Source organism: Mastigoproctus giganteus, chromosome 5, assembly GCF_048544385.1.
Source record: "Mastigoproctus giganteus isolate SK-2022 chromosome 5, ASM4854438v1, whole genome shotgun sequence".
Classification (NCBI taxonomy): Eukaryota; Metazoa; Arthropoda; class Arachnida; order Uropygi; family Thelyphonidae; genus Mastigoproctus; species Mastigoproctus giganteus.
In genome coordinates this window covers 92,752,791-92,766,473 of record NC_143579.1, presented here as the reverse complement: position 1 = coordinate 92,766,473, position 13,683 = coordinate 92,752,791, and the positions used below count along the sequence as shown (strand labels likewise).

General features: G+C 39.2%; 1 protein-coding gene across 1 annotated transcript in view; it reads left to right on the top strand.

The window, feature by feature from the left end:
- l(2)k09022 (HEAT repeat containing 1 homolog l(2)k09022) overlaps positions 1-13,683 on the top strand; it is a 447,482-nt gene that overhangs the window by 59,359 nt on the left and 374,440 nt on the right. The window contains exon 5 of the mRNA XM_090374601.1: positions 7,568-7,669. Coding sequence (XP_090230727.1) covers positions 7,568-7,669 — 102 coding nt within the window. The remainder of the gene's footprint in view (positions 1-7,567; positions 7,670-13,683) is intronic.

Sequence of the window (13,683 nt, the reverse complement as noted above, 5' to 3'; positions counted from 1 at the left end):
ATCTCTTTACCAGTCAGCAGCTGGTAGTTTCGGCCAACTAATTTTCCCTGGTGCAGTGTGTGGGTCTTACACTTTTCTAGACCAAATTCCATCCTGATGTCACTTGCTGAATTCTTCGGTGATCCGGAGTAGTTGCTGGTGTTGTTTCTCGGTTGCCGCGTAGAGCTTGATGTCATCCATGTACATCAGGTGGGTGAGGGTATACAGGTTCTTTCTTCCTTCTTTGAGGTTATATCCATACTTGCTGCCATTAAGCATGGTGGATAGCAGGTTGAGTGCTAGACAGAACCATAGTGGGCTCAGAGCATCTCTCTGAAAGATTCCTCTTCTAATGGGGATTGGCCTGGTTGTGATGTTCTCAACCTTAATGGTGGTACTCCATTTCGCCATTGTTGCTCCTAGGAAGTTTGTCACTATCAGATTGACCTTGTAGATCTTCAGGGTCTCTATTAGCCAGCTATGAGTTATGGAGTCGAAGGCCTTGCGGTAATCGACATAGGCTGTGTATAGGTTGCGGCGCTTCTTGAAGGCCTGCTCCATAACTATGGTATCTATGGTTAATTGCTCCTACGCTTGCATCCTTTCTGCTGTTCGGCCATTATGTTCTGACTCTCTAAGTGGTCTGATATCTTCTTAGTTATGCAGCTGGTCAGGATCTTGTACATCGTTGGGAGGCATGTGATTGGCCTCTCTTTAGGCTTCAGATATGTGACTCCTTCGGTGAGAAACTTCAGGATTGTCTCCGGGTTGCTTATCCTTCGAGTGAACTGCTCTGCTAGGTGCTTGTGTGTGTGTGTGTGTGTGCAGGTGAGCTTCTTGTACCGGTAGTTGTGGATGTTATCAATTCCCGGTGTTCGTCAGTTGTGAGTGTTCCTGATCGACTGTTTTACTACTTCTTCTCGAATCTCCCATTCTCTTATCTCTTGTATGTCCTTTGTTTTTTTCCATTCTACTTCTATCCAGGGTGCTCTGCTGTTATGTCTTACTTCACTGCTCCAGATATTTCCCCAGAACTCTTCAATCGTCTTCTTCTCGGGTGGTCTGTTTCCTGTTTTCTCATATTCACCCAGTTTCCTGTAGAAGGCTCTTTGGTCCTCATCGAAGATTCAGTTGTTTAGTTTCCTTTGGGAGCTCTCTTTGTATCGGTATAATTTCTTGCTGAGTGTGAGGAGGTTCTGCTTCATTGTGTCCAAGTATTCTCCTATTCCCTGATTTCTGGTCTCATGCTTGCTGTGGACGCTCTCTCTCTTGAGGATGCTCTTCACCTTTCCAATCAATTTCTTACTTCTATTACCCTGTTGGCACTGGGTCAACTGACCTATCTTGACTCTTAATTCTTCTATCTTCTGCTGAAGTCTTCTTTCCCAAAATTATTATTATTATTTTATTTTTATTATTATTATTATTATATCCATATGGTGCAAGGAAGCCTGAGGCTTATGCTGCAACAGCCAAAAAAATTCCCAGGTTACCCTGAGAGAGAGAGAGAGAGAGAGAGAGAGAGAGAGAGAGAGAGAGAGGTAGAAAGGAATCAACAAGAGAGAGAAGGATGATGATATCCAGCTCAGAACCCTGCATGTGCCAAGCCCATACTCACCATATGTGAGCCCCCTCCATGCTTATGACCACATATTGCCAGTAACACTTAAAAAGTTTACATCTGAATGGATCATTGGACCATTAATGAATGAAAAGTTGCCTTTCTTGATGAATTCTGTTTCCTGCTATTCCAAGTCGATGGTAGATGGAGGGTATGGCAATAAAATGTGGAGAGGAATTGCTCTGATGTACTGTTTTGGTTCTTGCCCCTGGTGGGCAAGACTGCCCACCAGGGGTGAGAGCAGACTGGAAATGAACATGGATAGTTCATATGCCGGGGAACCACAACAGAAGACAATAGGTCACACTGTCCTTGTGGACCTTTGACAGCCCATAGAACTGTGGAATTTGGCACCCGGAGGCATGTAGGCACCAATGTACAGACTCGATGATCTTCCCTGATTGAAACCATCTGTAGACGAGGCTCTTCACTTTGGACTCCCATTGTCTAGAATCCTGATGGGGGGGCAAGCATGGCTTTGTAGATGGAGATGTCTTGTAGAAATGATAGGGCTTTCATATTGTAATCGGAACAGTTCAAAACAACCATTCAGCGGCCCTTGTCTGCTGGCAAAATGACAATGGAGTCATCTCGTTTCAATGAGTTGAGGGCAGAAATTTGATGCTGACTGAGAGATTAGAGATGACAGGACGGGCACATTGTAATACTGCTGCAGTTTTCAGGTGAATTGTATTCGCAGCTTACTCAGAGATATGTGCTAATGATGCTTCAGCACCCATGGCAGTCTCAGTGAAGGGAGGTCTGCAGGGGAGAACAGCAAACTTCATCTGCAAGGTGAGTAAATCCAGTTGCTCAGCAGACAAGTGTTTGCCACTTAAATTCATTACAAACTGTGAACAGTCTGTTGCGCTGTCTCCTTGCTGGTGACGGGAGTTATATGCCTCACGAACTCTGGAGACTAGGCCCCCATCTGAAAGCTTTTGTTTTTGTTCCTAACCTAGTTTATTAAACAGAACATTAACTACAACCTGTTTGTTTAATTTGTTTTTACCCAGTGTTACTTTAAGTACCTCTTACAATGTTCAGAGGCCTTATAGAGTGTATGCCTTGCTGTGTGGCAGCAGTACTGGCAGTAAAAGGAGGATATACCCACTGTCAGGCTAGCATTCAAAATGTTTTGAATTCTATCTCAGTGTCGTATTCTTGCAATTTTTCAAACTTTTTACTTGTGTTATTGTTATTATTGTAATTATTAATTACAGTACAATGGCCCCTAAGTGTAGTGCTGGTGAAAAGAAAAGTCATAAGCCTCTTACTTTAAATCAAAAGCTAGAAATGATGATTAAGCTTAGTTAGAAAGGCATGTCGAACACTGAGATAGGTCGTAAGCTAGGTTTGGCACCAAACAGTTAGCACAGTAGTGAACTCAAAGGAGAAGTTCATGAAAGAAATTAAATGTGCTACTTCAGTGAACATGAAAGTGATAAGAAAGTGAGACAGCCTTATTGCTGATATGGAGAAAGTTTTAGTGGTCTGGATAGAAGGTCAAACCAGCAACAACTTTCCTTTAAGCCAAAGGCCTAACTCTCTTCAATTCTGGGAAGGCTGAGAGAGGCGAGGCAGCTTCAGAAGAGAGGTTTGAAGCTAGCAGAGGTTGGTTCATGAGGTTTAATAAAAAAAGCCATCTCTGCAACATAAAAGTGCAAGGTGAGACAGCTGGTGTTGATGTAGAAGCTGCAGAAAGCTATCCAGATGAGCTAGCTAAGGTAATTGATGAAGGTGGCTACACTAAGCAGCAGATTTTCAACAGTGACGAAACGACTCTATATTGGAAGAAGAAGAGAGGAGAAATCAATGCGTGGCTTCAAAGTTGCAAAGGATAAGCTGACTCTTTTGTTAGGAGCTAATGTGGCTGGTGACTGCAGGTTGAAGCTAGTGCTCATCTACTATTCTGAAAATATTAGGGCCCTCAAGACATGCTAAAGTTAGCCTGCCTGTGTATTATAAATACACAGGCAGGCTAGCTTTAGCATAAGAACAACAAAGCCCGGATGACAGCAGATCTGTTTACTACATGGTTTATTGAATATTTTAAACCCACTGCTTAGGCCTACTACTTAGTAAAAAAAAAAATTCCTTTCAAGATATTACTGATTAGTTGTTGTTGTTGTTATTTGGTTTTCAGGAGCATTAGCAACTAAGGCCATATTGCTCTGGGATATGCGGTGGTCATTCCCTGACCTTTCCGCATCCTCCGTATTTGGTGGTGACGGGCTCGAACCCGGGTCTAATTAAGAAGCGTGTGCTACGCACTGCTGCTCCTTCCCACCTGGCTACGGAGGCGCCTACTACTGATTAGTGACAGTGCACCTAGTCACCCAAGAGCTCTAATTGAGATGTACTAGGAGATTAATGTTGTTTTCCTGCCACCTACATTGATGACTTTGAAGGGTTCAAAACTTCAGTGTGACTGGAAATGTGGTGGAAATGGCAAGAGAATTGGATCTGTAAGTGGAGCCTGAAGATGCGACTGAATTGCTAGCATCTCATGATCAGCTTTTAATGGACTTGCTTTTGGTAGATGAGCAAAGGTTACTTCTTGAGATGGAATCTACTCCTGACGAAGATCCAGTGAGCATTGCTGAAATGACAACGAAGGATTTAGAACATAGTGTTCTAAATCCTTCGTTGTCATTTCAGCACTATGTTGGCTTACTTGACACAGTAGTGGCAGGTTTTGAGAGGATTGATGCCAATTCTGAAAGAAGTTCTGTAGTGAGTGAAATACTATCAAATAGTATAGCATGCTACAGAGAAATCCTTCACGAAAGAAAGTGTCAGTTAGTGAGGCAAACTTATTTGTTGTCTTATTTTAAGCAAGTGCCACAGCCACCCCAACTTTCAGCAGCAAGTAGCCCTAACATTCAACAGCCATCAACATCAAGACAAGACTCTCCACCAGCAAAGAGAATAAGATTCATTGAAGGCTCAGATGATGAAGCTCCACCATCCCCTTCGGCCTTTCTTCCGTAATTGCTTCTTCAAAAATGTTCATTCATCAGTCACCATAAGTGAAGGATGAAAATATTTTAAGGTTAGCAGTACAGTACTGTAGCATTTTTTATTTATTTATTATTTTTATTTTTGCATCTTTTTTTAGGCTTAGTGCTATTGTACACTTGATAAATGATAGTGCAAATAGGTTTTTAGGCTTTTATATGCATTGGCAAGTGAAAAAAATGGCAAGTATGATTCGCTTTACAGTGGTGGTCTGGAACTTAACCTACCATATTAACGAGGTATGCCTGTATTCCCTATAGAAATATCTATACAGAAACAAAGAGCTTAACAATAACAAAATAACCACTGAGATGTAAATTAGATTTAGAAGGGAAAATTATAGTACAAGTAATGAAATTTAACTGAATAGGAATACAGATTAATGGCTCAGGAATAACCTAAGAAGGAGTAGAAAAAACAATCATTAAAAGTGAGTAAAATATTGGGGGGGGGAGTGATACAACATAAAATGGAACAATCCAAGCATTAATCATGGTGCTGAAGTTAAAATGTATAAAACTTTGGTAAGACCTATAATAACATATGCAGCTGAGATGAGAAATACAACAGCAAAAATATAAAAAAAAAAAAAAAATGAAACCATAGGAATGAAATCACCAAGAAAACTTTCTGTTCGGCATATAATTTATACACTTAAAAGAAATGCAAATCTGCCAACTCTCCAAATTTACAGTGGAGAATCAGTCTTTTTTACTTGATTTGACTTTTCTGTATCACACCATTGTAATAATTTAGTTGGTAAAGAGTTTCTCAGTCTGCTTACAAATACCCAATTTTTCTCTCTTTTTTTTTTTTTTTTTTTCTCTTTTCACAAAATAAATAAAATCATAATAAAACTGTTAAAATTGGATTTTTTTTTTTTTTTTTTAAATTTCTGCTTATTTTCTTAAACCAATTTGCCATCAGATATGCTGTGGTAGCATACATTGCAAAATAGTATTTTTCTCTATAATGTTGAATATTTCATCAGTCTTGTATGGCATGAAATTAGTGTACAGTGACTTTCAGTAAGATGCCCAAGAAATATGATGTAAAATTTCAGAAGAGACATGCAAGATTTTTCACAAATTACAAATCTTAAAAAGGTAACATTTTTGCTGTGTGTACCACATGCAGATCAGTTTCAAATGGTGGGAAACATGGCTCATTTGCAAACAGTAGCATAATGACAGCATGCAGTGCATAGAATCAAATGCAAAAATAGATGTTGCATTTCATAGTGTCATGTGCCGAAAAAATAACCCCAAGGGGGCTCACATCTGGTGAGTATGGGCATGGCACACCCAGGGTTCTGAGCTGGAAATCACCATTCTTCTCTTTCTTGGTGATTCCCTTCTACTTCTAACTCTTGTTCTCTCCCCCCCCCAACCTCTCAGGTTTTCTTAACTCAGAAATTTTTTTTTTTTTTGGCTGGTGCAGCAAAAGTCTCAGGCTTCCTTGCACCATATGCCTAATAATAATAATAATAATAAATGTTTATTTGCATATTTTGTCATAGAACATAGTGTTCCTGTGATCTGAGTTGTTCTGATCATGCAAGTGATCAGAACATTTATTTTCCCAATAGTGAAATAGCAAAAAAATGCAGTTGTGGTAGAACAAAAAAAAACAACAAGCATTTTTAGTGAAACTGCATGGATAGAGAAAGAAGAGTAATGGTTTTGAAAATTGACCATTTTAAATTGCTATAGAGGGCAGTAATCAAAGTGATTCCAAGCTATATCCCACTGGAGTGACCTTTTGTAATAAAAAAATATATAAATTGCCAAATTGAAAGCAGCTGGCTCTCATTGCCAGCATTAGAAAGTGTCCTTACAGGGTATAACATTGGACATCATCTTCCAAACAACCTGCCAGCATGTGGGATTTATTCAAAAAAACTGCACTTAGTATTGATAATGTACCTGTTATGGTAAGTCTGAAAATTGGAGCAGCAAGAGTATTTAAAAGATGTGTTCGAGAACTTGGTGGTAATAGAGTATCCTTTTCATGTTATTAATGTGTGTTGAATGCCTTCTTCTGGAAGAGGATGAATTGGTAGAAATTTACTGCTACTATTTAGAAAGAGGTGCTAAAAGGAAAAATCAGCTTAAACAGTTTCATCTATTGCACGACACTGAAATTAAAAAAAATTTGAATTGTGTATATATGTTAATTGTCTTTTGTTAAATGTGATTAGACTGGTAGAACAGTGGCATATTTTGACAAGTCTGTTTAAAGAAGAGGATAGGGAAGTAGTATGAGCTCTTTTCATTTCTATTACCAAACTGAAATATATGTTAGTGCCTCTCATTAATGATCGACAAGTGATTATTAATGAGTGGCACAGACGTATGTCCAAATCCATTTGAAATGTTATGCCAATGTTTGAAAATCCAAACATAGCTCTTCAATAAATCAGCATACTTCACATCCATATGTTGAGGTCATTACTCCTATATATGTTGAAGAATATTATTTGCACATAATATCAAGTTTTCAAACCCACCTACCAAGGAAAGGCCAAATAGCCTTGAAAAATGGTGCCATCTGGGTGGTGGTATCCACTGAGAGTAAGTAACAATAGTCTTCTCCACTGGTGAAGCATTACTTATTCAGTGTAGGGCAATATCATGGCAACTCGTTGTGAAGATATTCGCAATATGAGATACAGCTAAAATGATGCCATTCTCAGCTAATTTAGAGTTTGCTGCTTACTAAATTAAGCCTCACTTAACAAGGTTGTCAAACATTTCTTTAAAAAAATGATTTAACAACGCATAAAATTATTAGTTATCTAATTAGGAATATTACTATGAATTGTAAGCCATATTAGTTTAAATTACCTTTAATTTTTGTTTGGCAATTGCAGACAGTTTATAAAACATTATAGTATTTGCTGCTGATAACATAAATTTTAGTATTCTTTCTTTTAAACAACTGTAGAAACCAGGAATTCCACTTCCAAAAACTGTATTATTGAACCACTGTCATAAAGATCTGGGTTTTATGAAGTTTGTTTGTGACTTAGTTCCCAGCATTATTAAAGTAAGTATCCCTAATTTATTTACTTATTTACTTATATTATTAATATTATTATATCCATTTGTGTGTGTGTGTGTGTGTGTGTGTGTGTGTGTGTGTGTGTGTGTGTGTGTGTGTGTGTGTGTGTGTGTGTGTGTGTGTGTGTGTGCGCGCTTCTAATAATTGCTTGCTAATATCTGGGCATTGTGTGCATTTCCTTACTTTTGTCATTCAAATCTTAAATTAAAATATAGTGGTATTAATAGTAGTAATCCGACGTTGATGCAAGAAAGCAGCATTATGTAGCATCAGCCAAAAAAAAAAAAAAAAAATTTCACACATCCATTCCCTGTACACGTTTGTCCAATTTCTCCTTGAACTTATTTATTTATTTATTTTTTTTTTTTATGAAAACTCCAAACACGAGGGGTATTAGAACCTGTAGCACTTAGTACCATGCGTGGGTTGGAGGTTTAGAAGGCGAAAGAAGATATTTGTTGACATTAGACTGAACTTCTGTAGACTGTGATTTTCAGGAAATGTGTATGAAGGAAGGTTGTTCCAGAAAACAGCAGTTGAATGAATAAATGAGGTAGATGAAAAGTTGGTTCTGTGAGTTTGAAGTTGGATAGTAAAAGGATGTTGGCTGGTGGCAGCACTTGTTCGGACTATTTTGAAAGAGAGAGCAGGAATTATAGAAGCCAATTCAGAAGAACAGTGCCCATGGAAGTATCTGTAGAAAAGGCATGCATCAGAAAGAGTATGTCTATGAGACACAGAGTGGAGAGACTCTGTTAGAGATGAATCATTAATTAACCTAACTGCCCTCTTCTGAATGGAATCTAGAAGCCCGAGAGAGGTTTTGGGGGCACCGCCCCAGATGTGGGAACAATATTCCATGGTAGGGCAAATTTGCGATTTCTACAAAGTGAACAGCTGTTTGGAAGAAAACTAACACTGAGAGCAAAAGAAAACTAACGCTGAGAGAAAAGACTTCATTCATCAGACTGAAGGTGTCTAGATATTTTAAGAGTTGGCGGTTAATTGATTTCTCCATTACTTTAGAAAGAGTAGAAGTAATTGCAATGGGACAGTAATTGGATGGGAGTGATTTGTCACCCTTTTTTAGGAACTGGCTGGATATGAGCAAATTTCCATGCAGAAGGAAAAACACTTTTGGCAAAGAGGTGGTAAAGAACAGGAGTAAGTTCAGTAGCACAGGTTTTGAGAACAAGTGGAGAAATACCATCAGGACCTGGAGCTTTTTAGCATCAAGATTTGTTAAAATTCTTCTGACATCTTTTTGACAGAAGACTGCAAGAGGCATTGAATGGAGTGTGTTGAGAATGGTGGGAGGTATTTTACCAAGATCATTAATATATGAGTTGGAAGAAAAATGGGATGCTAGTAGGTCTACTTTATCCTTGGCTGAAGTGACAATAGAATCATCTACCATTAGGGCAAGAAGCAAGTTTTCTGCTCCTAGCTTGTTCAAAATCAAGTTTGGACTAATTAATAACTTCTTAACAATTGTTGCGAGTTTTGGTGTAGGTAGAAAATTAAACTGAAGAATTGGAAATAAGCCAGTTACGATATGCAACATTCATCTCTTGAGCCGACCAGGTTAGCCGGGTAGGTAAACTGCCTGCTTGGAAACCCAAAGGTCGCGGGTTCGAATCCCGCCTCGGGCTTGGGTCAGAGTAAATGAAAAAACCTTTGGGAGGTGCATTATGGCCACAGAAGCTGATGTGCCAACAACTAACAAAATTTTAAAAAAAAAAAAAAATATTCACCTCTTGAACAGTCTTAGCACATTTATTGGAAAACCAAAGTTTAGATAAAGGAAAATATTTTGAAGTGGAGTGTAGAATAAAGGATTCCATTTCCTACAAGAATAATTTCACTAACACGATCTGAGCAAACGTTGACATCAGAAATTTTGAAACAGTAATCTGACCAATGAAAGGAAGAAACGAAATCCAGCAGGTCATCCCATTTTGCATCTTGTAATGCCAGACAACTTGAGGTTAGGAATAGCCATGAGATACAGGCTCCATTGGATAAGAGACAATCACCAAGTCGGGATCTGAGGTGCCTAAAGGACCACTCACTTCAACCGTGTACTTAGAAGGATTGTTTGTGAGAAAAAGATCAGGCGTGTTGGCTGTATGGTTAGGATTGTCCGGTATTCTGGTAGTTAAATGAACAATCTGTGCAAGGTTATTAGTAATTACAAAAGCCTAAGCATCTCGACCAGCTGGGTCTGTGTGACTAGAAAACAGAATCCAGCTGGAGTTGTGAGCATTAAAATCACCAAGGAAAATTGGCCTGAAGAAAGTGAAGTTTCAAGTGATTAGTGGAGTTGGGAGAACGGTAAAGAGAGCAGATGAATTTGACCGAATGAGGTAGATAGATTTTAAGCCAGAGAAGATCGAAAAGAGGAGATTCCAAATTACCAAGTCTCTGACAGGGAATATCAGAATGGACATATGCACAAGTACCACCTTCGAGGCAAAAGGAGTCATACAGTGAATAATTTGGGTAACTGAGATGGGGAGCAGTGATTGAATTAACCAATAAATTATGTCAGAAAAGGAACATGGGGTTTGGCAGACTGTAAGTGGAAATGGAAATCATTGAGATTAGAGCTGAGACCATGTATATTTCTGATATGAACTAGGAAGTGTTTGGGAGGTGTAGATCTTTTCACAAATAGGTTTACTCTATTAGTTTGACAATTCATGGCATATTCAATAGTAAGAAAAAGGTAGGGGGGCCATGCTGTATGAAGTAATGAAATTTTTGGATATGGCATAAGAATAAACCCAGATCGTTGACATAACCTGGCCTCGACAATGCCTCCTGCATACACACTACTCGGACTCCTTCCAGTCACTATCTGGCAGAGTAGAGGTAGCAAGATTATACACTGGCTGATTCGGAAGTCTCCTAAAGAGTTACCAATAAGTTTGGTTCGGTGTATTAACTAGCAGCCAGTCTGCAAACACTGTTTTAGAGCTGTACCCTCGAAATGTAAGGAAGTTTGAATCTTGCCATGGTGTTCATCTTAACCTCAAAAGTCATCAATCATACTGCATGATGGAAGAGATGGGGAAGGGTTGACCGGAACTTAGCTCTGGAGACTAAAATGGGTTCTACCACTCCAATAAGCAAAGTGGTGGTATTGCACTGGTTGATGAGAGTCATCTACCACCTAGTATTGCCTGGTAACACAGAGGGGCAGCATTCCTCCATCACCCACAATGTGCTTGCATATTGGGGTTATACCCAGAATTACTAACAGCCCCACCATTGTGATGGTACAAGCAGAGGATTTGGCTGTCACACAGACCATCCGGACTTTGCCGAAATTGGGTCCACCTGATTTGAGCGTCACTCGAATATCAGTTCTATCAGCATTTAGACTCCCAGGTAGCAAGCACAGTTTGTCTGGCACATCTGAGAGAATGTCTGCGACAACCTCAAGAACTGAAGCTATCAACTTTCACAATGACAGATTGAAGTTCCAGCAATCAACTATTCGCTGGCTAAAGGAAAATTTCCACACATCTATTCTATAACAGTGTTTCCTCAATTTGAATTTATGCCCTCTGAGGTTCGTAATCTGAGCAAGAGAAAGAATCCCATCAGAATTGAGCCTGCTCAACCCATTCCTAGTCTTATACACCTCAATCAGATCACCTCGCAGGTTCCTAGTCTTCAGGTGCTGCATTTTGCAGAACTTAAACCTTTCTTGGAAAGACCATCCTTTCATTCCCCTCTCCAATCTTTTTGCCTTTCTCTGTAATTGCTCAAGCAACTCTATATCCTTCCTAAAATGAGGGGCTCCACATCTGTACACAGTACTCAAGGCATGTCCCGACCATTGCTTTATATAAAGGGATAATCACCTCCTTTTCCCTAATAGTAAAAATTCTGTATATCATTGACAGTACCCCATGGCTGCCTGTCTGCACTGCTCAGAAAATTTCATATCTGCCTGCGCAATTACTCCTAGGTCTTTTTTTTTTTTTTCATTTTCTGCCACCCTAAGTGTAGTACCACACAGTCAATACATTTCTCTTGGGTTACTTCTAACCATGTGCAGTACTTTGCATTTGTCATTGTTACACTTCAGTTGCCACTTCTCAGCCCATCTGACCAAATTTTCTAGATCCTGTTGCAGTAGCATACTGTCATTAACAACTCTGCCAACCTTTGTATCATCTGCAAACTTCGCCATTAAAGTCTGATGTACCTTCATCAATATCATTGATAAATACAGAAAACAACAGCAGGCCCAACACCGAACCCTGTGGGACTCCACTAATAACATTAGTCCACAATGACCAGCGTCCATTGATTACCACTCTCTGTTTTCTCCCACTCAACCACCCTTTTATCCATTGTAATAACTTGCCCTTGATACAACACTGCTCCAGTTTGTACAGTTTATAACTATCATAGACTTCTGTGTTGCCTGATAATTTATATGCATCCGATGCATTTTCCTTCTCCGCCACGAGTCTCATTAGTTCAACATTAATCTATTTAGGCCTTAACTTTGAACAATATTTCTTAGTTGGTATGAAAAGCCTAATAGCTTCCATGATTAGTTCCTTGAATGCTTCCCATTTAGAATTTTCTGCCAGTAATATAATCAGTTAGTCCCCCTGTATAGAACAAAAAATTTCTGAGACTACTGTAGTCACCTTTATGGAAGCAAAAACCCTTCCCTTTACACCTGACAGTAGTAATATCTTTAAGTAAATCCCACATCAGTACACTATAATCACTGCCACCCAGTGGTTTCTTTATCTGCAAATTCTTAATGCATGAATAATCAGTACTGATAACCAGATCAAGAGTATTACTCTCTATGGTTGTCTCTCTAATGTGTTGCTATAGAAAACAGTCATCCATTAAATCCACAAAAGTGTAGTTGTGAGTGACCAACCCACAAGTTCCAGTCAATATTTGGGAAGTTAAAATCCCCCATTATTATACCTGACTTACTGGTCCACTCTATTTCTCCATACCCTTGTTCATTGTACTCATCAGAATCATTAGGCCTATAACACACTCCTACTCTCATTTTTTCTTTTCCAGCTTACATCGCACTAAACTGAGTCAATGTTGCACTTGACCATCTATGTCAACTGAATGCATTTCCTTAGATTTTATGTGTTTCTTAACTAACAGCATAACTCCTTCTTCCTTCCTATCCTGTCTGCCCTTTCTCTACACATTGTACTCCCCAAATTCTAATTCTGCTTACACCTGTGTGACATCATGTCTCTGATATCCCAACAATATCTGCCTTTGATGCCTTGACCCGCACTTCAAAGTCATCAGATTTATTTATTATACTCCTAGAATTGGTTTACATGCACCTATTCTTATTCTTAGTTAACCTAATACAGCCCATGTATTTATTTGTTCCGTGATGACTCTCACCAGTCCCTGAAAAACCGCAGTGACCTGTCCTCCATTCTAATAGAAGCAGTGCAAGAATCACTTTCACCTCTGCCTGTGGCTACTGTAATATTTGAATTGCGGAAACCCCCCTTCCCCAAGCTAGCAGTTTTCTGACCTACCTAACACTGCCTCAATAGCATCAGCAAATATTCTTGCACCCCTTCTGTTTAAGTGTATCCCATCCCTGTAGAAGTAGTCTCTCATTTTAACAAGCATAGACCATGCTGGGAAAAATTCTACCCCATGAGTCTTGTACTGTCTCTCCAGGGCCGAATTGATTGACATGGCTCTCATCATTTACTCCTTGCTATTGTGTGTAGGCAAGACACTTTTAATATTTAACCCTAATTCATGACTTTTTTTCAACATTGACCTATAGTTGTACCTATAGTAAGTCTACAGATCTCCTACTCTTAATGTCATTAGTGCCAGCGTGTACAACAATATCATCCTTTGTGCTCTTAAAAGATGATATCTGCTCTACAACGTCATCAACTTTTGCCACTGGCAGACATACCCCGGTCCTATTCCACCTATCCTTTTTACAGAATATATTACTT